Source organism: Caretta caretta, chromosome 2, assembly GCF_965140235.1.
Source record: "Caretta caretta isolate rCarCar2 chromosome 2, rCarCar1.hap1, whole genome shotgun sequence".
Lineage (NCBI taxonomy): Eukaryota > Metazoa > Chordata > Testudines > Cheloniidae > Caretta > Caretta caretta.
Window position 1 is genome coordinate 220,227,875 of NC_134207.1, and position 23,384 is coordinate 220,251,258.

At 42.1% G+C, this 23,384-nt stretch overlaps 1 protein-coding gene and 1 long non-coding RNA gene across 8 annotated transcripts in view; one reads left to right on the forward strand and one right to left on the reverse strand.

Moving 5' to 3' along the window:
• GLCCI1 (glucocorticoid induced 1) overlaps positions 1–23,384 on the reverse strand; it is a 107,108-nt gene that overhangs the window by 48,132 nt on the left and 35,592 nt on the right. For all 7 annotated transcript variants that reach the window (XM_075125838.1, XM_048838229.2, XM_048838230.2 and 4 more), the window contains exon 3: positions 6,713–6,799. In XM_075125838.1, the coding sequence (XP_074981939.1) occupies positions 6,713–6,799 (87 nt within the window). The remainder of the gene's footprint in view (positions 1–6,712; positions 6,800–23,384) is intronic.
• On the forward strand, positions 9,368–12,606 carry LOC125631474 (uncharacterized). Its single transcript, XR_012666788.1, has 2 exons — positions 9,368–10,556; positions 11,974–12,606. It is a non-coding gene; the product is annotated as an uncharacterized LOC125631474 (long non-coding RNA).

The following is a 23,384-nucleotide window of genomic DNA, read 5'->3' on the forward strand; positions in this document are numbered from 1 at the left end:
ATTCCTCAATTCGGTACAGTGTTAAAACAAAATGAAGAAAAATTATGTTCAAACATACATACCAGAAACCCCCATGGTCTAGTCACAATTTTTTTTTAACCAAACATCCCCAAGTAAAAAAAAAACAAAAAACCCCACACTGAAAACAATCACTAACTCCTGATTAAACAGCATTCATTATTATAATCACAAGGTATAGAGAATTGGCTGAAAAGAAAAGGATCCTTTTTGAATCCAAAAGATCAATCTTTCAGGAGGAGAAAAGAAAAAGTGCCCTCAAGCATTCAAAATGCAAGTTTAGGGTTGGGGATGTCTTGCAATAAATGACTGCCTCACTATACCCAAAACGGAACAGAAAGCTTCACCTACGGCACTGCACTGAGTGGATGGTGATACTCTTCAAGTGGAAATACAGGGGAAAAAAAACAGAAATTTAGCTCAGGTGTCATGATAAGTGTGATCCTAGAGCACCCCAATGTCAGAAGGCAAGGGGCTCCCTGGTATCTAGTAGTGAGTTTCAGCTGCCCTGACCAGCACAATGTACCCCAACTCACTCTTGTCATAATCTGTGTCTAAAAGGTATCATGTAAGGTATATGCGAACTGGTGATTGACTGGTGATTGAAGTCATTGTGAAGTGTATGTATTAATGCTATATGTAAAATTATGAGCTATTCGGTGATACTGTGTTTTGGGGTCTATCAACAGACCAAGGAGGAAAACCAGCTTTTTTTTTTTTTGTTGACAGAAGAATGTGGTTCTGCCTGCTTGAGTGCGTCTCCAATGTAAATAAAGCCAGGTGTGTCCAAAAGACAATGGATATCAGAGTCTGGAGGAAGATCATTTGCATTCTTAAAAAAACAAAACAAAACCCACAAACAGGAGAGAAGCCAGCATGCTGTCTACACCAAGCAAGAGAACGAAACTTTATCAGAAGAACACATTTGAAAGGTTTATTGGACTATACAAAGAAGGAGAATGAACCCCTAAACCATCCTTCACCTGAAGAGTCAAAGAAACCATGTGTTGGGTCCTGGCTAAAGAACGGGCCAGCCATGCTGGAAGAATGGTGGAGGTCAGACAAACATCTCTGAATAAAAGATCCAGTTTGTTGAGTTTTAGAAGCATATTTTTACTTTTGCTTGTTTGCAATCATTTCTATCCTTATTCCTTATACTTGGTATCACTTAAACTTATATCCTTTTGTTAATAAGCTTGTTTTACTTTTACCATACATCACCTCAGTACTTTGATTGAAGTAGAGGGTTTGTCAACCGCTGTTAAATTAATAAACTGCTGTGTACTATCCCTTAGAAGGAGCATCAAATTCAATAAGGTTTTATGGGTGCTACAAAAGAGGGACTGAGCACTGCAGAAAGGTATCTCTGAGGAACTCAGGAACTGGAGTTTACTGATCGTTACCTGATGGGCAAGATTTGGACTGGCAGAATGCTGAAGATTTTGCCAGCATGACAGACAAGCTAGTGTCTCAGGGAGCTAACACATAGCTTTGCAGCTGCAAATTTCTCAGTTGCTGAGGCAGTAACAGTGGTTCACAGTTCTGGGAACCCAGGCAGATGACCACAACAGGCGACTCAAGAGCAGAGTGATTTTCAACCATCTGATTTAGTTATCAGTTGTCATTTTTAGGAGACAATTTATTTGGAACCTTGAGCGTACATATTCTATTATTTTAAAAGCTTTCAGTGTACCTTTCAAGTATTCAATCATGATTATTTTTTCCTGGTTAGTTCTTTTCAGCAACTGTATTTTATTTTAACTATACTAATGAAATTTAAAAATAGGACAGCATATACTGTATACTCTACAAAACTAATTATAAAATATGCTTACAAATATTTGCTTAGTTCACAATGCCTGCCAACTAAAAGTGCTATGCATTAGCAGAATCATTGTTGGAATGAAAAGCAATGGAAAAAAGAAAACCCTGACATTTTCTATGCTTTGAATGGACAACTGTTTGTTGACTGCCAAAGAGGTCAAGCATGTTGGGAACACAGTTCAAAAACCCAAAGACAAGGTAGTTTTACATATGTTACTCATAATAGAAATACAGTTGCCTAGCAGGGTTCACACTTATCTCCATTGCTGCAATCCTTGTTTTCAGGAACTTATAACTTTGTCAAACTAACCATTTCAGTTGATATTCCCCCCTCCCCCTCGAATGGCTTATTTTATTTTAACCGAAGTTGCAGCAAAAATAATACAGCTGTCTCAAAGAATGAAATTAGGGAAAAATTCATTTTGCCCATGTTAAAAAAAATTCTTATAACTGTTTCACTGAGAAGCTCTTACACGCCTCTGTGCTTTGGAGTAGGAACTTGAAATTTAGTAAGGGGTGCAGGAAACTCTGTCAGAGATGTGTTTCTTGCCCAACCAAACATGCCTTTTGTCCAACTACCCAAATTCAGTCAAGTTATGAACTTTAGAAAAAAAAACAACTCAGTTTATTCATGCTCAGTAGAGACTTGTCAGAATTTGACAGTCAAGTTCTCTGAAGATTTTGTCTGTACTGGGCGTGCTCCAGCCTAGTGCTGTAGGCGCTGAGAAGGATTTTCCCTGTAACTGCTGCTCCCAGCAACTAAAAGCCACAGAGGGTATATCTACTGCAATTAAAAACCCGTGGTTGGCCCATGCTAACTGACTGGGGCTCAGGCTGTTTCATTGCAGTGTGTATTTCTCGGCTTGGCCTGGAACACAGGCTCGAGGACCCTGCAAGGTAGGAGTGTCCCAGAACTCAGGCTGCAGCCTAAGCCCGGAAATCTACATAGCAGTTAAACAGCCCTGCAGCCCAAGCACTGTGAGCCCCCGTCAGCTGGCCTGGGCCAGCCACAGGTGTCTAATTGCGGAGTAAACATTTCCTGCAACACTGAGCACAGGAACTTAGAGAAAGGAGACTCTCTTCTGTGCTCTGTGCCCCCGCTGCTGGCCCCCAAGAAGGATGGAAGAAGGAGGTGCATGGCTCATATTCAGAGGGGGACAAGAGCCAAATCTTGGCAGAGAATGGGACTGGCTGGGCAAAGGCCCTGAAACTTCAAGCCAAGGAGAGGAAAAAACGGGGGAGCAAACTAGGAGTCAGACAGACTGGATGAGGAACTGGAAACTGACAGACTGACTATGCCTGGAGAAACTAGGGATGGGGGGAAAGTAGCAGAACCGGTCTGAGGAGCTTAGGGAGCCCAGACAAGGAAACTAGGACTAGCTGAGCAAGGAGACTGGATAGGGAGCTGGGGCAAAAAGAAAAAAGAGGACAGATACAGCGTGTTGGGTACAGGGGAAGAAGGGATCAAGCTTGGAGGGAAACAAGATCAGAAGCATCTGTAACCAGGAGAACACACTCCCTTTCAGAAACTGGAATGGAACCCAAGATTAATTAATCTCACCATTCCTCTTTTGTCAGCAAATATCTGTGAAACCCATTGTCAACAGGTATGTCTCACCTCCCCCCGAGTGATTCGTCCACATAAGAGGAATATAACCTGCTATTGATAGAGGTTAGTTACCTGTAACTGGAGGTTCTACAAGATGCATGGTCCCTTTCTGTATTCTACATGTGGGTACGCATTTGCTCCATGCACCTGAGATCAGAGAACTGGCAAGTAACATCCATTGGTCCACGCCTGTACCATGTTGCTCCTCATGCTTAGTACCAAGGTTGTAAGGGGTAGTGCAGACCGACCACATCTCCAGTTCCTTCTCTACTGTGAATCCAGAAATGATCCGAAGCAGAGGAGGAGGAGGACAGGTAGTGGAATTCAAATAGGGACCACATATCTCAAAGAAGCTCCAGTTACAGGTAAGTAACCTAGAGTTCCATCTATACCTTCACAAAGCATTATGCTTTAGTCCAAGCCTCTTCTGCAGATGCAGAATTACAGACATCTACAGCACCTGCATCTTAAACACCCTCCTGCACCTGTGAATGCTGCTTACCAGTCACCTATGCATGGAATACACATAGGGATCAGCACTCACAGAAGACATGGAGGTTGCTGCCCTACAAATGTCCAGTATAGGCACTTCTTGAAAAGGAAACTACTGAGATTCCCTGTGCTCTCATAGCATGGGTCCATATCCTGTGCAGCGGAGGCAGATGAGCTAACCGACAGCAAAGGACGATATAGCCAGAGACCTGCGGGTGACTTATCTTATCAGGCTGTTCGTGGCCTGGGATCTGTCCCTAGGGAAGTAAGGATCCCATGGACTGCAACAGGGGCAGTATGCTGGACCAGCTATATAAGGGGGGACCCCAAGGAATTGGGTACCATCGGTTTCCCAGATAATTGTGTCTTGTTGGAGGATGGGTCAGAGACATCCTAGAGACTCTGTTCTGGCCAACCGCTAGCCTCTGTATGTGGAGGTGATGGCTTGTCTGAGATGCTGGATTCAGCCAAAGAGGAGGGAGATTCTGGCTCCATCAGGGGTGTCATCAGTACCAGTAGATGAAGGTGTCAATTTATGGACAGAGTAGGGGAGTAGCTCCTTCTCTGGGTTTCTGTCCTGCTATCAAGGTGTCCCTTAGGAGGATGAGATCCGGAAAAAAGAGAGGGGATTGAAGGTAAGGAAAGGTGCAAAAACCCTCCAGAAAGTTATAAGTTTCAGTGGGTCCCAGAGTGCAGGGTGCCCAAGTAGTCAGAACTGATCCGGTGCGTCCATGGACATGGTGGTCAACAGATCCTTACAAAAGTGAGTCAAGTACTGTTGAAGAGGAGTCCAACTTGGAGCTCTCTGTTGATGCCAGTGGGTGCTGATCCTCCGGCTCATGAGCTGGAGCCAATATTGACAGATCCTCTCTATTTCACTCCTTACCCTTGTGGGTGGGAGGTTTAGGCAGACCCAAGTCTTTAGGACTTGTACACAAGGACTCACACAACCAGGACAGAGTCAGGCAGGGATCCTTTCTTTTAGGAGCAAACCTCAAAGGGAATTTGCTCTGGTTCCTATGAGATTGCCTCTTACTCTCATGAAGGCAACCATTCCTTGGACTTAACAGCTTTGGCCTCTGCTCCAGAGTTTGTGGTCAGAAGAGCGCTGCTTGCAGACTGCAGCTGCTGTATTGGGGGGTCCCCTGGCCTGGATCTGACTGGGGTCTCATGGCCTTCTGCAAGAGGTACTCCCTCAATTGAAGCTATTGTTTCTCTCAGGTTGAGAGAGGAAAGGGGCAGCAAATGCTATACTTGGAAGAGATGTGAACCTCCCCATGGCAGTTAAGGCATTGCTGACGGTCACTGCTGACTGAGAAAGAGCAAAGGCAGGAGACACAGTTCTTAAACTCTGAATTCTGCACATAGTTCTTCTCCCAAGGTAGAGAAAATGGGAAGGGTCCATGAGGTGAGGAAAACTACTGTACATTAACTATAAAACTCCTAAGTAATAAAAACAGTAAACTCTAATACTATGTATACAAGTACTTATAGACAGGAAGACAAGAAAGCTTTGGACATAGAGGATTCTCACTCCAGCAGTAAGAAGGAACTGGAGAGGCTGTCAGTCTACACCTCTCCTTATTCCCTCGATACTAAGCATGAGGAGTGCCATGGCACAGGTGTGGACCAATGGATGCTGTAGTAAGATGAGGCCCTGAAACAAACTCTTAGTATCAGAGGCCCAGTATGAGACCTCCCTTGCTGCAATTTAAGCCCATTGCTTCTTCTCCTGTCCTCAGAGGAGAGAACAATATTTCTCCCTTCTCCTTGTAACAACCTTTTATATACTTTAAAAAACTGTTATGTCCCCTCTCAGTCTTCTCTTTTCCAGACTAAACAAACCCAGTTTTTTCAGTCTTCCTTCATAGGTGATGTTTTCTAGATCTTTAATTATTTTTGTTGCTCTTCTCTAGACTTTCTCCAATTTGTCCACATCTTTACTGAAATGTGGCGTCCAGAACTGCACATAATACTCCAGCTGAAGCCTAATCAGCACAGAGTAGAGCCGAAGAATTACTTCTCATGTCTTGCTTACAACACTCCTGCTAATATATCCCAGAATGATGTTCGGTTTTTTTGCAATAATGTTACACTGTTGACTCATATTTAGCTTGTGGCTCACTATGACCCCCAGATCCCTTCTTAGGCAGTCGTTTTCCATTTCGTATGGGTGCAACTGATTGTTTCTTCCAAATTGGAGTACTTTGCATTTGTCCTTACTGAATTTCATCCTATTTATTTCAGACCATTTCTGCAGTTTGTCCACATCATTTTTAATTTTAATACTATCCTCCAAAGCATTTGCAACCTCTTCCAGCTTGCTATTGTCCGCAAACTTCATAAGTGTACTCTCTATGCCATTATCTAAATCATTGATGAAGATATTGAACAGAACCAGACCCAGAACTGATCCCTGCAGGACCCCACTCATCATGTCCTTCCAGCATGACTGTGAACCATTGATAACTACTCTCTGGGAGACTACGCTCTTGCGACTTTCACTGAATAGGGAAAATTCCCAAGTGGCAAATCTGTCTCTACACCATCCACTCCTGCTCCTCCTCCAGAGCCAAAAGGTTGAGCTGGAGAGAGATGGTTCAGCTGGCACAAAATAAAGCAGCCCTATAACAATTCTGTCTTGAACTAGGGGCCGAACCTAGTGCTCACAGAGACTTTTCAGGCTCCAAAATAGTAGCATGTTACTTTTTTAAAAAATACATTAAGATTTTGGCCTGACAAGGACCATCTTCATGTAAAACTATTTACCTCTTTTAGTTGATCAGCACTCCCCCATGATGCTGAACGCTGATGTGATCTCTTTTCTGATCCCTCTTCTGCCCAACAGCTAGGTGTCTAAAGAAAACAAACAGCAAATGTGAGGTTTTTGGTTCAACTGCTAGCTGCTATTTTACATTAATAGACTGAATTCACCATGTAAGCGACAAACTTTCTGCACAATTTACTGGTCTCATCTTCCAGCAATGTTTTGAAACATTCAGTATACTATCTGCACATGCATATAAATGCATACTTCAAAAACCGACATACATGTAGCACAGAGAAAAGAGAGGGCTTAGTTCAGCCAGCCAGTTCAATTCAGTTTTATCTTTGTTGCAAAGATAAAATAAACTCTTGAGATCAAAGATCTTACTTGCAAGGATGTCCTGTTAAGTCAGTTGACACTTACACATCAGTATTAAGACATAAAAGAAACTGCTTATAAGTAAGCAACAAATATATGGGAACCTCAGTAATTAACATCTCATGCAACTATTTGTAGAAAGCATCATTACACATTCAGTGCATCCATTCAAACTCAAATGTTTATATAGCAGTTTGTAAAGGTCAGTTCCGGGCATTCATCTAAATTCACTGGAAAAGAATTCCAAAAAAGATGAAATACAGCATTAAAAGAATCTTAGGCTGGACAGTCCAAGCAAAAAGGCCTTCAGAAGTGGTATGGAAAATATTTTATTTAAAGAGACAGGTGTCTTATTAGAACTAAACAATTGTAAAAGGTGTATAAAGTAGGCATAAGGTCATGTACTAGGGTCCTCGTAAGAGACTATTACCCACTCAGTTATTATTTCTGCTGGACTAGCTATTGCATGATCATTTTAGCAAGAATAATCCCAATGGTCCTTTCCCTCAAGTAAGTTGCACAATATGTGATGCTTTTGGTTTGTGCCATACTTTCCCTCCTTTCAGCTGCCATTATGAGCTACTAATGTATCAGCATAAATTGTTGTTCTCACCCAAAGATTTGAGACAGTTTTGGTTGCCCCACTAACTTTTTAGATAGACTTTTTCCCGCAAAGGGTTAATATTTAACTTGCTGGCTAAGTGGTAGCCAGACTGTGGATCTTTCTATTGTTACTTGTTTTGCTTTTTCTCCCATAACGTCAAAATATAGTTCACCCATGTTAGATCTTACCTTCCGTTAAATTAATGCTGCTTAATGTTAAACTACATATAGCCTCCTTTTTAAATGGTAGTGTGGAGTAGATTTAAATACTATAAAAAGGAAAGCCGGATTTTTAAAACACTATGGCATTTCTCTCATGTAATTTTACAGAATAATTTATAGATGTCAGATGCTGATGTTACTGGTGTAATTTAGACTAGAATCTGGCCCACGGTATTAACCCTGTATCTGTATTATTTAGTTTTAATGTTCTGGGAGGGGGGCAAAAAGTGGCAACAGATGTGACATTTAAAGTAAGGAATTTAAAATACCTTCCTAGATTTTGTGTTTCTGGAATTAGAATAACTGGCAGAAAAATCCTCCCTCACTCTATAGGCATTTCTGTATTTTATTTTATGTTGCATGTACTGTGCAATAGATGCATCCATTTTTTCCCCACAGATAAAGTAAACAAAGTAACAGATTTATGGAGACTAAAAGTGATTTTTAAAACTTGCGATCACCTTTTTTCCCCCCAATGTGAGAATAATAGATGTTACTGTTGGTTAGTAAAATTGCCATTTTGAGTATAGACATTAAATGCTTTATACCACTAAAAAGTAATAAAAGCTGTCATTAGACATAAGAATTTCAACAAAAATACTCTCCAAAATTTAAAAAGAAAGTTTTAAATCTTTACTACTTTTATATACACATGATTAAAATATTATGTTAGATAAGCAAAGGTGGTCAATGAGCTTTTTTTAATTAAACGAATACCTAGTGAAACTATCTCTACCCTCGTTGAATTTACCACCACAATAACTTAATCTGACTAGAAATTTCCCTAGCTGTTAATTTGTACATACCTAAAAACAACTCTAGGAATAAAACCTTTGCTCACGCAAAATTGTCTTTTTGCTCTAAATTATTTCCATTCACACTTCTGAAGCAATCAGTAGTTCTTGTACAGTTTTTTTTTAAATTATTTCTTATATGCAACATTCAGCCTATCCATTCTTTGCATCTTCAATAGGGTAACTAGCATAAGAAGAGTAACTACTGTAAAGTGCAATCCTGCATTGTAAGGGAAAGGCACTGGGGAATCTAAATAGTACTTTTGCATTTCTACCTTTTGTGCTTCTGTGAAATTAACTGTGCCCCCTAATTCAGTGTTCTTCTCTATCATCTTCATGGGCAACAATTTTAGCCACAGGTTTTCTCCTCTATGTTGGTGGCAGACCACATGGCAGATCCTCAGATGGTAAAAACTGTCATGACTCCACTGAAATAACTGACAAGTTACACCAGCTGAGGCTCTCTCCTCATACCTGCTGCCTTGGCTAGTGCATAAGATTTTGCCTTCTAAGCCTTTTCCAGATTACTCTACCTAAGGAGTGTGAACAGCAGACTACAGACTTCCATCATGAAGCTTTTTCAGTCTACCTTGCTCTTATTTTAACTTTAACTACCTTATTTCAGTTGGGACTTCAGTTCCGTTAAAGAGAATCAGCAAACTTATTCCTTGGAGCTTTGGAAAAGATGTTTTACTAAGGCATTTTCCCGTTTCCAATCTTGCTCCTGGGCCAAATATGTCTATGAAGGAGACAAGGGGGAGAAACAAGGACAGGAAATGCAGTGTGTGCTCAGCTCACCTACACGTGTCACAGAAAGCTGGCTTGTCTACTTGCCAAGATCTCCAGAAGCAGGGAGGAGAGTCCAGATGCACACAGAAGAGCTGATTCTTACAAAGCAATGCTGGGGAAGTATTCTCTCAGGGTCTACACTAGGAGTTGAGGTCGAATTTAGCAGCGTTAAATCGATTTAACCCTGCACCTGTCCACATGACAAAGCCCTTTTTTCCGACTTAAAGGGCTCTTAAAATCGATTTCCTTATTCCACCCTTGACAAGGGGATTAGCGCTGAAATCGGCCTTGCTGGGTCGAATTTGGGGTACTGTGGACACAATTAGACGGTATTGGTAACCTGTGAGCTATCCCAGAGTGCTCCATTGTGACCGCTCTGGACAGCACTCTCAACTCAGATGCACTGGTCAGGTAGACAGGAAAAGGCCCGCAAACTTTTGAATTTCAATTTCCTGTTTGACCAGTGTGTCAAGCTGCAGGTGACCATGCAGAGCTCATCAGCAGAGGTGACCATGATGGAGTCCCAGAATCGTAAAAGAGCTCCACCATGGACCGAACGGGAGGTACGGGATCTGATCGCTGTTTGGGGAGAGGAATCCGTGCTATCAGAACTACGTTCCAGTTTTCGAAATGCCAAAACATTTGTCAAAATCTCCCAGGGCATGAAGGACAGAGGCCATAACAGGGACCCGAAGCAGTGCTGCGTGAAACTTAAGGAGCTGAGGCAAGCCTACCAGAAAACCAGAGAGGCGAATGGCTGCTCCAGGTCAGAGCCCAAAACATGCTGCTTCTATGATAAGCTGCATGCAATTTTAGGGGGTTCATCCACCATTACCCCAGCCATGTTGTTTGACTCCTTCAATGGAGATGGAGGCAACACGGAAGCAGGTTTTGGGGATGAGGAAGATGATGATGTTCTAGATAGCTCACAGCAAGCAAGAGGAGAAACCAGTTTTCCCCGACAGCCAGGAACTGTTTCTCACCCTGGACCTGGAGCCAGTACCCCCTGAACCCACCCAAAGCTGTCTCCCGGACCCACCAGGTGGAGAAGGGACCTCTGGTGAGTGTACCTTTTAAAATACTATACATGGTTTAAAAGCAAGCATGTGAAAGGATTAATTTGCCCTGGCATTCGCAGCTCTCCTGGATGTACTCCCAAAGCCTTTGCAAAAGGTTTCTGGGGAGGGCAGCCTTATTCCATCCACCATGGTAGGACACTTTACCACACCATGCCAGTAGCACGTACTCGGGAATCATTGTAGAACAAAGCATTGCAGTGTATGTTTGCTGGGGTTCAAACAACATCCGTTCTTTATCTCTCTGTGTTATCCTCAGGAGAGTGATAACATTCATGGTCACCTGCTTGAAATAGGGTGCTTTTCTTAAGGGGACATTCAGAGGTGCCGGTTCCTGCTGGGCTGTTTGCCTGTGGCTGAACAGAAATGTTCCCTGCTGTTAGCCACGGGGAGGGTGGAGGAGCTAGCCATGCGCTGGGGGGAGGCAAAATGAGACCTTGGAACGAAAGCACATGTGCTATGTATGTAATGTTAACAGCAAGAAGAAAAGGAGTACTTGTGGCACCTTAGAGACTAACCAATTTATTTGAGCATGAGCTTTCGTGAGCTACAGCTCACTTCATCAGATGTATACCGTGGAAACTGCAGCAGACTTTATATACACACAGAGAATATGAAACAATACCTCCTCCCACCCCACTGTCCTGCTGGTAATAGCTTATCTAAAGTGATCAACAGGTGGGCCATTTCCAGCACAAATCCAGGTTTTCTCACCCTCCACCCCCCCACACAAATTCACTCTCCTGCTGGTGCTAGTGGCTAAGTCATTATGCAAGGTAGCCTGTTTCCTCTTGTTTTTTCCTACCCCCCCCCCCCAGATGTTCTGGTTTAACTTGGATTTAAACTTGGAGAGTGGTCAGTTTAGATGAGCTATTACCAGCAGGAGAGTGAGTTTGTGTGTGTATGGGGGTGGGGGGGATGTGAGAAAACCTGGATCTATGCAGGAAATAGCCCGACTTGATTATGTAAAGAGTTGTCACTTTGGATGGGCTAGCACCAGCAGGAGAGTGAATTTGTGTGGGGGGGTGGAGGGTGAGAAAACCTGGATTTGTGCTGGAAATGGCCCACCTGTTGATCACTTTAGATAAGCTATTACCAGCAGGACAGTGGGGTGGGAGGAGGTATTGTTTCATATTCTCTGTGTGTATATAAAGTCTGCTGCAGTTTCCACGGTATACATCTGATGAAGTGAGCTGTAGCTCACGAAAGCTCATGCTCAAATAAATTGGTTAGTCTCTAAGGTGCCACAAGTACTCCTTTTCTTTTTGCGAATACAGACTAACACAGCTGTTCCTCTGAAACCTGTCGTTAACAGCAAGGTTTACCGTGAAAGAGTGTACCCATAGTTCTATAAAATGTGTCTTTTTAAATACCACTGTTCCTTTTTTTTTCCTCCACCAGCTGCACGTGTTTCAAGGATCACAGGATCTTCTCCTTCCCAGAGGCTAGTGAAGATCGAAGGCGAAAAAAACACACTTGCGATGAAATGTTCTGAGCTCATGCTGTCCTCCCACACTGACAGAGCACAGACGAATGCGTGGAGGCAGACAATGTCAGAGTGCAGGAAAGCACAAAATGACCGGGAGGAGAGGTGGCAGGCTGAAGACAGGGCTGAAACTGAAAGGTGGCAGCAGCATGAGGAGAGGAGGCAGGACTCAATGCTGAGGCTGCTGGAGGATCAAACTAATATGCTCCAGCGTATGGCTGAGCTGCAGGAAAGGCAGCAGGAGCACAGACCGCTGCTACAGCCCCTGTGTAACCAACCGCCCTCCTTCCCAAGTTTCATAGCCTCCTCACCCAGACGCCCAAGAACACAGTGGGGTGGGCCTCCAGCCACTCCACCCAAGAGGATTGCCCAAGCAACAGAAGGCTGACATTCAATAAGTTTTAAACTTTTAGAGTGCTGTGTGGCCTTGTCCTTCCCTCCTCCACCACCTCTCCTGGTGCTTTTCTCCTCCACCACCCCTCCGGGGCTACCTTGGTAGTTATCCCCCTATTTGTATGATGAATTAATAAAGAATGCATGAATGTGAAGCAGCAGTGACTATTGCCTCTGCAAGCGGTGAGAAAAGGGAGGAGGGGATGGTGGTTAGTTTACAGGGAAGTAGAGTGAACCAAGGGGCGGGTGGTTTCATCAAGGAGAAACAAACAGAATTTTCATACCATAGCCTGGCCAGTCATGAAACTGGTTTTCAAAGCTTCTCTGATGCGCATCGCACCCTCCTGTGCTCTTCTAACTGCCCTGGTGTCTGGCTGTGCGTAGCCAGCAATCAGGCGATTTGCCTCAAACCCCACCATAAACATCTCCCCCTTACTCTCACAGATATTGCGGAGCGCACAGCAAGCAGTAATAACAGTGGGAATATTGGTTTCGCTGAGGTCTAACCAAGTCAGTAAACTGCACCAGCACGCTTTTAAGCGTCCACATGCACATTCTACCACCATTCTGCACTTGCTCAGCCTGTAGTTGAACAGCTCCTGACTATTGTCCAGGCTGCCTGTGTATAGCTTTATGAGCCATGGCATTAAGGGGTAGGCTGGGTCCCCAAGGATAACTATAGGCATTTCAACATCCCCCATGGTTATTTTCTGGTCTGGGAATAAAGTCCCTTCCTGCAGCTTTTGAAACAGACCAGAGTTCCTGAAGATGTGAGCGTCATGTACCTTTCACGGCCATCCCACGTTGATATTGGTGAAACGTCCCTTGTGATCCACCAGTGGTTCTGGCACTACTGAAAAAGTACCCCTTGCAGCATATGTACTCGCCGGCTTGGTGCTCCGGTGCCAAGATAAGGGATATGCGTTCCGTCTATGGCCCCACCACAGTTAGGGAATCCCATTGCAGCAAAGCCATCCACTATGACCTGCACATTTCCCAGGGTCACTACCCTTGATATCAGCAGATCTTTGATTGCGTTGGCTACTTGCATCACAGCAGCCCCCACAGTAGATTTGCCCACTCCAAATTGATTCCCGACTGACAGGTAGCTGTCTGGCGTTGCAAGCTTCCACAGGGCTATTGCTACTTGCTTCTCAACTGCGAGGGCTGCTCTCATCTTGGTATTATTGCGCCTCAGGGCAGGGAAAAGCAAGTCACAAAGTTCCATGAAAGTGCCCTTATGCATACAAAAGTTTCGCAGCCACTGGGAATCGTCCCAGACCTGCAACACTGTGCGGTCCCACCAGTCTGTGCTTGTTTCCCGAGCCCAGAATCAGCGTTCCACTGCATGAACCTGCCCCATTAGCACCATGATGCCTACATTGCCAGGGCCTGTGCTTTGAGAGAAGTCTGTGTCCATGTCCCCATCACTCTTGTCACAGCGCTGATGTCGCCTACTCGCCCGGTTTCGCTTTGCCAGGTTCTGGTGCTGCATATACTGCTGGATAATGCGTGTGGTGTTCAATGTGCTCCTAATTGCCAAAGTGATCTGAGCAGGCTCCATGCTTGCCGTGGTATGGCGTCTGCACAGAAAAAAGGCGCGGAACGATTGTCTGCCGTTGCCCTGATGGAGGGAGGGGCGACTGACGACATGGCGTACAGGGTTGGCTTACAGGGAATTAGAATCAACAAAGGGGATGGCTTTGCGAGAAACTGAATGGGCCCCTCAAAGATAGAATTCAAAACTGGGTTTAGCAGGCCACTGATTTCATGGAAGGAGGGAGGGAGGAGAAAATGAATACAAAACAAATCTGGTCTATTTCTTGTTTTGAGCCATTTCGTCTGTCTTTACACATCTTGCTGGCAGCAGACTGTGCAGTACGACTGCTAGCCATCGTCATCTCCTCGGTGCTCGGCAGAAGACGGTGCAGTATGACTACTGGCCATCGTCTTCTGCTGGCTGCTGATTAAAAGACAGTGCACTGCCGGTAGGACTCAATTGCCATGAGACAAAACTTAAAAGGGAAATGACCTGGCTGAGTCACTCCCATGTTTTCCCAGACGCCCCCGACCTCATTGAGGTCGGTTAAAAGAGCACCCAGGACTACGTCGACAACGGCTACCAGTCATACTGCACTGTCTGCTGCCAAAAGGCAATAAACTGCTGCTGTGTAGCAATGCAGTACCGCGTCTGCCAGCACCCAGGAGACATACGGTAACGGTTAGCTGAGCGGGCTCCATGCTTGCCGTGGTATGGCGTCTGCACAGGTAACTCAAAAAAAAAAGGCACAAAACGATTGTCTGCCCTTGCTTTCACGGAAGGAGGGAGGGAAGGGGGGCCTGACTATATGTACCCAGAACCATCCGTGACAATGTTTTAGCCCCATCAGTCACTGGGATTTCTACCCAGAATTCAAATGGGCAGCGGAGACTGCAGGAATTGTGGGATAGCTACCCACAGTGCAATGCTCCGGAAGTCGACAGTTGCCTTGGTACTGTGGTCACACTCCGCCGACTACATGCACTTAGAGCATTTGTGTGGGGACGCACACAATCGACTGTATAAAAACGCTTTCTACAAAACCGGCTTCTATAAATTCGGCCTGATTTTGTAGCGTAGACATACCCTCAGACCGTATTCACAACCTCTCTCTCACTATAAAATAAGGCTCTGATTCTACAGAGAAACACTCATGCACATATATTTGCACATAAGTGGGTCCACTGAGTTTAAGGAACTACTTATGTACATAAAATTACTCATTATGTTTGCAGGATTGGGACCTTATCTCCCCCCATCATCACACCCCAGCAATTTTAAAGCAAAAAGACTGAAAGGAATCTGGTGTATTTTCTATTTTTCATCATTGTTCAAAGAGCTAGCAGAATTTCTACAGGATTACAAGAAATAATAAAAAAAGACAATCCACCATCACAAGTTGCTCCAATTTAAAAAAAAAACAAAACAACCTGGAATATATGGCTTTCACAACACTTTAGACATTATATTAGAAAAAAAGAAAAATGTAAACTCTTAACTGTGTAAAAATATTGTAAATCTAATCCTCACATTATAAAAAGATGAAAGTCAAACAGTACAAAATGAATTCTTTAAAAGAATATGAGACTGCCCCATGAGGCGGCAGAAACAGGAAGCCCTCCTGCTTAAATGTTTTTATGTTGGTCAGAGGCAGCAGCAGCAGGGGTCTAAACAGAGAAACTGGGGAACAGGATCAAGTCCTCCCCACTCTGCACTCCTGATTTAATTGGTGAGGAAAGGAGAACTGACAACTAAGGTAGACAAAGCTCTGGAGTTAGTTAATTTTTTACTGGTGAGGAGTGAGTAGAAAAAAGAGTCAATAGTCTACCCCAGTCTATTTTCATTTACTATATGCATACAGTCTGTTGTTTCTTGAACAAAGATTAATTGACAGCAAAAACAACAGCTGCAGAGTTTAAAATTTACATTTACTTTTAAGACCTCCAGCAGCAGCAATGTGAAATGTGGATACCGAAAGGCTGGAACACTTTACTTGCACTACAACTGGTTTAATAACGAGAGAGAGAAAGACACACACACAAAGAAAACAACAAACCACCCACTGACTTCAGAATCATAGGTCTAGCATTTTCTTCAGTCTCCTCGAGCTTATTTTCTACTAAAATCCTAGCCCTCTATGCCCCTAAGCTGCCTCAAAGTTCTTCTGTGGATATACCGCTGAATCAGATCACAGTCTTTCAAATGGTTATTAATGTGAGTATCTGTACAAAAGTAGTCTCAGTAAGCTTAACAGGACTATTGCATCAACTTATGCAGAAGTCTGCAGAACAGGAGCCTTTGCTTGCAACACTACACTATAGCGATTCCTCAAATACAGCATTTAAGTCAGGCAACACCATATTTGACTCCAAGAGAATCCATATTCACAGAGGTAAAAAGAAAACTCAGGGTCTGAAGGCTTAAAATAACAAGCAGTTCTTTGAATATCTTTCAGCCAGCCAGCATCTCTCCCTCAGAACTGTAAAGCTGCTTCTTTCAACTCTGTCTTAACCTCATGTCAAACATTAACATTTTTGTAAAAAAATGTGTGCACTCTGTCATCCCAAAATACTATGGGCATAGACTCGTATGTATATCCTGTTCAAATAAAGACTAACCTTTACAACAAACAAAAACTTTTACTACAATCAAACAGGACTTCTGTTTTTGCAAATATATGTAAACTAAAGTGGTAACATATTTATTACTGCCCAAAAAAAGAATGGTTAAACCCATCTCATGAAAACTGTGTGGGAAGGAGGACCTTAAAAACATCCTGTTTCAAAAAGTATTTTTTCTATTTGTATTACTTGTTATAGTAGCCTTTTCAAGTTTCATTTTGTTTTCACCTCTACAAAAAGCGTTTATTCATGGAAGCTTAACATTAACATCCTTGTCCTACAACTACACTTAATTTCCTCATTTATAGAATTGTCAAGCATATTAAATAGCAAGATAAAGTAACAACATCAGACCACAATGAGTCACAACAGCAAGGATGTTGCAGTTCAGGCCAGAAGCGGGAGCTAACTATGTTTTTACAGATGTCTTCTGCTTAAAGAGAATGTGGTAACAGCTAAGGGATCAGCAGCAATATTACAGTAGCATCTACATGTCCAAACAAGATCAGAGCCCTCTTGTGTTCTCTACACAGATAAGAGATGGTCCTTGCTCCAAAGAGTTTACAATCTTAGTTTAAAACAAGATATGACAGCTGAGTTAAACGAAATGAGGGTGAAAAGGACAGGATAACACAATTCTGCAACATCCTTCTCAAATTAAAAAGATGGAGTGAACTGCTATTTTGGAATATAAAGGTCGAGTGTTCAAGTCTCGTTGAGAGAAATTGCTCACAGGAGACCAAAATAGAGGGGAAAAAGCTATGACGATAACCCATGTGGTTGCTTTCCTCAATCCCAATTTGCATTATACCATCCCATTGTTCTAATTTACCCAATTTTGTGAATATTGGTGTTTCCTCCAAAACGTGTATGGTAATTCTGCTGTGCTTTTTTTCATGCCTGCCAGATATACGTACCTCCAAACATTCTTCCCACTGTATTTAGATCAGAAATGGTGATGGTGCAATCTGCACTGTCACCTCTGCAATTTACTCAAATTCTAAATATACTACACTTTTCTACCAGTCCTCTGCACTAGCTACTATATCTAGCTTGTGTTTCAGAACCAGATACAAATAATCATAAAGGGGAAGCCAATCTAGCTTTTATAAAAGGTAGTAATAATTTTTTGAAAGTTTTCAGCTAAGAAGAATTGTGGCCAGGAAACAATAGTAAGTTCATCTTTACAAGCACAGTAGAAATTTTAAAGCAGTGACTTTAGAAGTACAATACTAAAGGAACTTACCTGACACTTAGGAGGAGCTCTTCATCAGTCGCTGATAATTAGGTCTGTTTTTCTTTATTCATTAATCTTAAAAGGGCAATGGCCCTTCAGGAGAGTTGGGGTATAACTGGACCATGTGGGACACATCTGGGAGCAATCAGGTACTCCAGGTGGCACTGTTTAGTTAATTAATAATGGAACAGCTGAGCTAGAAAGAGACTGCTAGAACAGCATCAAGAAAAAGTTACTTAGAAGGAAAGGTGGGAGAAAGAGTTTTGTCTAGAGAAGCCCCATGACTGTTGCAGGCTGAACCCACAAGAGGTGGGGATAGAATACGGCTCTGAATGAAGATTTACAGGTGACAGTAAGAGTCACAACAGAAATACTGTGGTCCCTGGGGAAGGGAAACAGCAAGGAGCTCTTGTCAATAAGCTCTAGAAAGGGAGCCGCTGTCTCCCTCTCGACCAGAGAGGCGTACAGTTTGAGTCTGGCTCCTGGGAAGGGAGTAGGAAGATCACCAGGGAGCAGAGTAAGTTACTTTGTTGGGGGAACCCTAATTTAGGGTCCAATAGATGGAAGAAACCCACTGGGAGCAGGTTAGGTTCCTCTGGAAGAAGTCTTGAGGGTAGGGCTTGTAAGTGAGAATATCCTGCTGTGGAAAAGAAGCTCTGCAAGGGCCAGGAAAAGGAGCCCAAAAGCAGAAGACTTCAACAGTTCAAGACATAAAACAGAAGTAGTTAGTTTTTAAGATTTATTTTTGGACTTTCATTTGGACCATTCCGTTACCCCAAAAAGGGATTTGGACTTTATGACTTGGCCAGAAGACTGAGCCACAGAAGACCCAGCCAGAGACAGACAACCTGTTGGAAGAGCCAAGGATACTGGCGATGCAACAGGGTGCTCTAGGGATGAGTGAAGCTCCATTACACATACATACTAGACTAAACAAAAATGACGGTTCTGTTCGAAATTGCCCAGTTCCAATCACTTAAATGTTCTTACTACTTTTGCTATTTTTACCACAGTACATAGTCCAGAGCATATAATCTTTTGAATCTTGCAGCACTTTATTGTTTTATGTTTTGTTTTTTAAAGCATCTAAATGCACACTATATGCTTTACAACTCAAAGACATGGTTCTTGCCACAAAAGCTAGTAATGGATCTGATGCAATGAGTGTGGACAACAAACATCAGGATGGGGGATGAGGTGACAATGAGATCATCTGCTATGCAGTGTGCATGTGCTTTTAAAATGCCTTATTGAACTGAGTATAAAGGAACAAAGCAGGACTTGTACTGGCCCAATGTTTGACTTTAAAAATCTTTAAGCATGTAAATAATTTTAATCATGTCAATAGTCCCCTGAAGGCACTGGGAATACTTGTGTGAAATATTACTATTCAAATTGGTAAATATATGCAGCCCCCAGCTTACTGGGAGCATGATGAAAAGTACATACAACTGCATGTAGCCAAGGATTCCAGTTTCAAAGTTTTATATTTCTCAGACTGTAATAAATCAGTTAATTGATGATGCACTGAAATTTGAAATCCATCAATGTGGTATCAGCAATGGAAATCAGAAAACTGCAAAAATCGCACAAACATGCAGAAATCTGAAAAGAAAACAGCATCATTTTCAAAGGGAATACACAATCTCTGAATCCTGTTCCTACAGATAATTTGCTGTATATTTTCCTTAGTATTTTTGTAGTTTAAAAACAGTATTAAGTAGCAATATTTTCTGTGTATTTCCAACATCTGATATGTCTCTCTTAATGGAGATTTATAGAGACCATGAATTAAAAAAGAACTTTAAATGTTGTTTGTTGATATATTGTGGAAATGTCCATCATCATTCTGCAAAGGCTTCCAGATTTGGAAATTTTTTTAAATGATTAGGTTACTTATAGCAAAGAGTAATAGGGAGGGATTTTAATAAAGAAAAGCTTGGCACACCAGAAAAAGAGGGCATTCCATATAGGTCATGACATGGTGAAAAGCACGGAGAAACTTGTGGGAAGAAGTGGACAAATGGGCTAGCAGCACTGGTGGTGCACAGACGGCAGAAATTATGTAGTAAGAGATTGGGTTGAACAGAAATGAAAGGCCCTGATAGGAAGTTTAAACTTTATAGGATAGGGAAAAGGGGGAAATCAGTGGAGGAATTCAAAGGGGTGACAACAAAGAGACACCAAGAGGTGAGATTACTTTAGCGGATGTTGGCTGTTGTTAAAACTGATATTGGATTTTTGAATGTTAAGAACATAAGAACGGCCATATTGGGTCAGACCAAAGGTCCATCTAGCCCAGTCTTCTGACAGTGGCCAATGCCAGGTGCCCTAGAGGGAATGAACAGAACAAGTGATCAAGTGATCGATCCCCTGTCATCCATTCCCAGCTTCTGACAAGGACACCATTCCTGTCCAGCCTGGCTGATAGCCATTGATGGACCTATCCTCAATGAACTGATCTACTTATTTTTTGAACTCGGTTATAGTCTTGGCCTTCACAACATCCTCTGGCAAGGAGTTCCACAGGTTGACTGTGCTTTGTGTGAAAAAATACTTCCTTTTATTTGTTTTAAATCTGCTGCTTATTAATTTCATTGGGTGACCCCAAGTTCTTTTGTTATGTTGAAGAGTAAATAACACTTTTTATTTACTTGCTCCACGCCAGTCATGATTTTATAGACCTCTATCATATCACCCCTTAGTTGTCTCTTTGTTGGATCATATTAAAGAAGTTCTGTATTAAAATCACAAATGAGTTTGATTCCCCATAGTTTAAATTCCAGGGTATTACTAATTAAGAGGTCTCTTGGTTTTTGGTACTGTTTCTCTCCCTCTATGTGTGAAACTTGCACGCTGCTAATTGCGTTAGTACATTCGAAGACAGAGTCTGTTCTCAAAGCAATTCACACAGAGAGAGACTCAAAGCAATACTCTGTAACAACAGAAACAGAACCCAGAGACTCCCCGCCCTTTTGTTGTATTAACAATTGTGATTAAAATAGAGATAGAGGATGTATGTGGATGGATGCTTGGTGTGGATAATAACTGAATGATCAGGGAGGTGCCAGCCTAAGAATCCAGTGTCCATCGGCTGAAGAAGGCGTCAAGTGGAAATAACCAGAGGACCCCCGGAGGGCAGACTGGAATCCACCCAACAGCCTCAAGAATGGGAGAACCAAAGAACAAGATAACATCTAGCAGCATGGAGCCGGCAGGAATGTGCTATCTGCTGACTGATTCAGCAACAGCATGATGAAGCAATTCCCACAGACCGGCATAGGAAGAAATTCCTATAAAAATAGACTCTAGAAAGTGAGAACTTTGGGGTCTGACTCTGCAAACCAACTTCCACGAGCATCAGATGAGTATCTGACAAGGCCCTGCTCCCTCCTCATGTCCAGGCCACCTGGCCAGTGGCTTGGCATGAGCAACTCTAAGGCTGGTAACTATGATAACAACTTTGCAGTGTGTGTGTGAATAAATATGACATTGACTGGAATGTTATAATTATAACTAATTGCTTACTAGGATTCTTTCTGTATTCAAAATAAATGTAGTATTTTGCCTTTTCCCCTTTAATAAGATCCTGCTGGTTTTTAATTTATTGGTATAACATCTTTTCCAAGCTGAAAAGTCCCAGTCTTTTTAATCTCTCCTCATATGGAAGCTGTTCCATACCCCAATCATTTTTTTTGCCCTTTTCCAATTCCAATATATCTTTTTTGAGATGGGGCGACCACATCTGCATGCAGTACTCAAGATGTAGGCATACCATGGATTTATATAGCGGCAATATGATATTATCTAGCTCTTTCGTAATGATTCCCAACATTCTGTTCACTTTTTTTGATTGCTGCTACACACTGAGTGGATCTTTTCAGAGAACTATCCACAATGACTCCAAGATCTCTTTCTTGGGTGGTAACAGCTAATTTAGACCACATAATTTTATACGTATAGTTGGGATTAAGTTTTCCAATGTGCATTACTTTGTATTTATCAACATTGAATTTCATCTGCCATTTTGTTGCCCAGTAAAACAGTTCTGAGAGAGCCTTTTGTAGCTCTTCACAGTCTGCTTGGACTTAACTATCTTGAGTAGTTTTGTACCATCTGCAAATTTTGCCACTTCACTGTTTACCCCTTTTTCCAGATCATTTATGAATATGTTGAATAGGTCTGGGCTCAGTATAGACTTCTGGGGGACATCACCGTTTACCTCCCTCAATTTGGAAAACTAATCATTTATTCCTACCCTTTGTTTCCTATCTTTTAACCAGTTACCAATCCATAATAGGACCTTCCCTCTTATCCCATGACAGCTTACTTTGGTGAGGGACCTTGTCAAAGGCTTTCTGAAAATCTAAGTACACTATAACCACTGGATCCCCCTTGTCCACATGCTTGTTGACCCCCTCAAAAAATTCTAGTAGATTGGGGAGGCATGATTTCCCTTTACAAAAGCCATGCTGATTCTTCCCCAACAAATTATGTTAGTCTATGTGATGAACATAATTTGTTAGGGAAGAGTTACAAGAATTCTAAATACATTTCTCCAGAAGGTGTTATTTGTGCTTCTCAAAAGAATAATCTAAATTAATCAGTTACCTATTTGTGCATAAAAAGAATTCTGCATGACTTGGAATTACATAAATTGTACAATGCATAGTTTAGCAGCATAAGTTTCCTGAAAAGAGCACACAATCACCTTACTTCTGTTTGGCATTTTTAACAAAAACATTAAAGCTGAGTATGAGAAACCGAAAGTGAACAGAAGCTGACTAAAGTAAAGTGTAATTAACTGTACTATTTTTTATGTTGTAATGCACAAAGAAAACACATAAAGCTACATTAAATTTAAACAATTTCCAATTTAAATCCAGGTGCCACTTGTAAAATTTTTTTTCCAAAAGGTTTATTTTAATTTTTTCCCTTCCAATGATATTTAGAAACTGACAGTACATAACTCACGAGTGTCCTGATCCTGTAGTATGATCCAGCAGCATGGAATCCTATGTCTGAGTAGTCTCACGGACTTCAAACAACATTCCTGAACCCAAGAGTTTTATCTGAGCACACTGCAGGATCATTACGTGATCACTATTTCAGACCAAGTCAGATCTGAAGTCCAAGGAGGTACAGTGGGTGTCCATAATTCTCCTTCTACATGGAAACAGTTTAAAATAAATATTTTGTGATATGACTGATACTATGTTTGAAATTACCATTGGCAGAGAAGCCATTTTTAAATTTACGTCTAAAAACTGGCTAAAGAATCAAATATTAAAAGCAAATACTATGCTAAGTGTGTGGTAAAACATCAGCTCTTGGAAGGCGAGGAGGGGTAAAGGAGAAGCATATTTCTCTCTTCCTCTTCTTCCCCCCTCTCCCACCAGTCACACACTGTTCAAGCCAACTTCAAAAAAAAAAAGTGATATTTTCTTATTGGTGGCTTGGGTTCTCTGTTAAACTGCTGTACTTTTCATGTGTTCCTTGTAACTACTGAAAACTTCTGGAAAATACTTCTGTGCA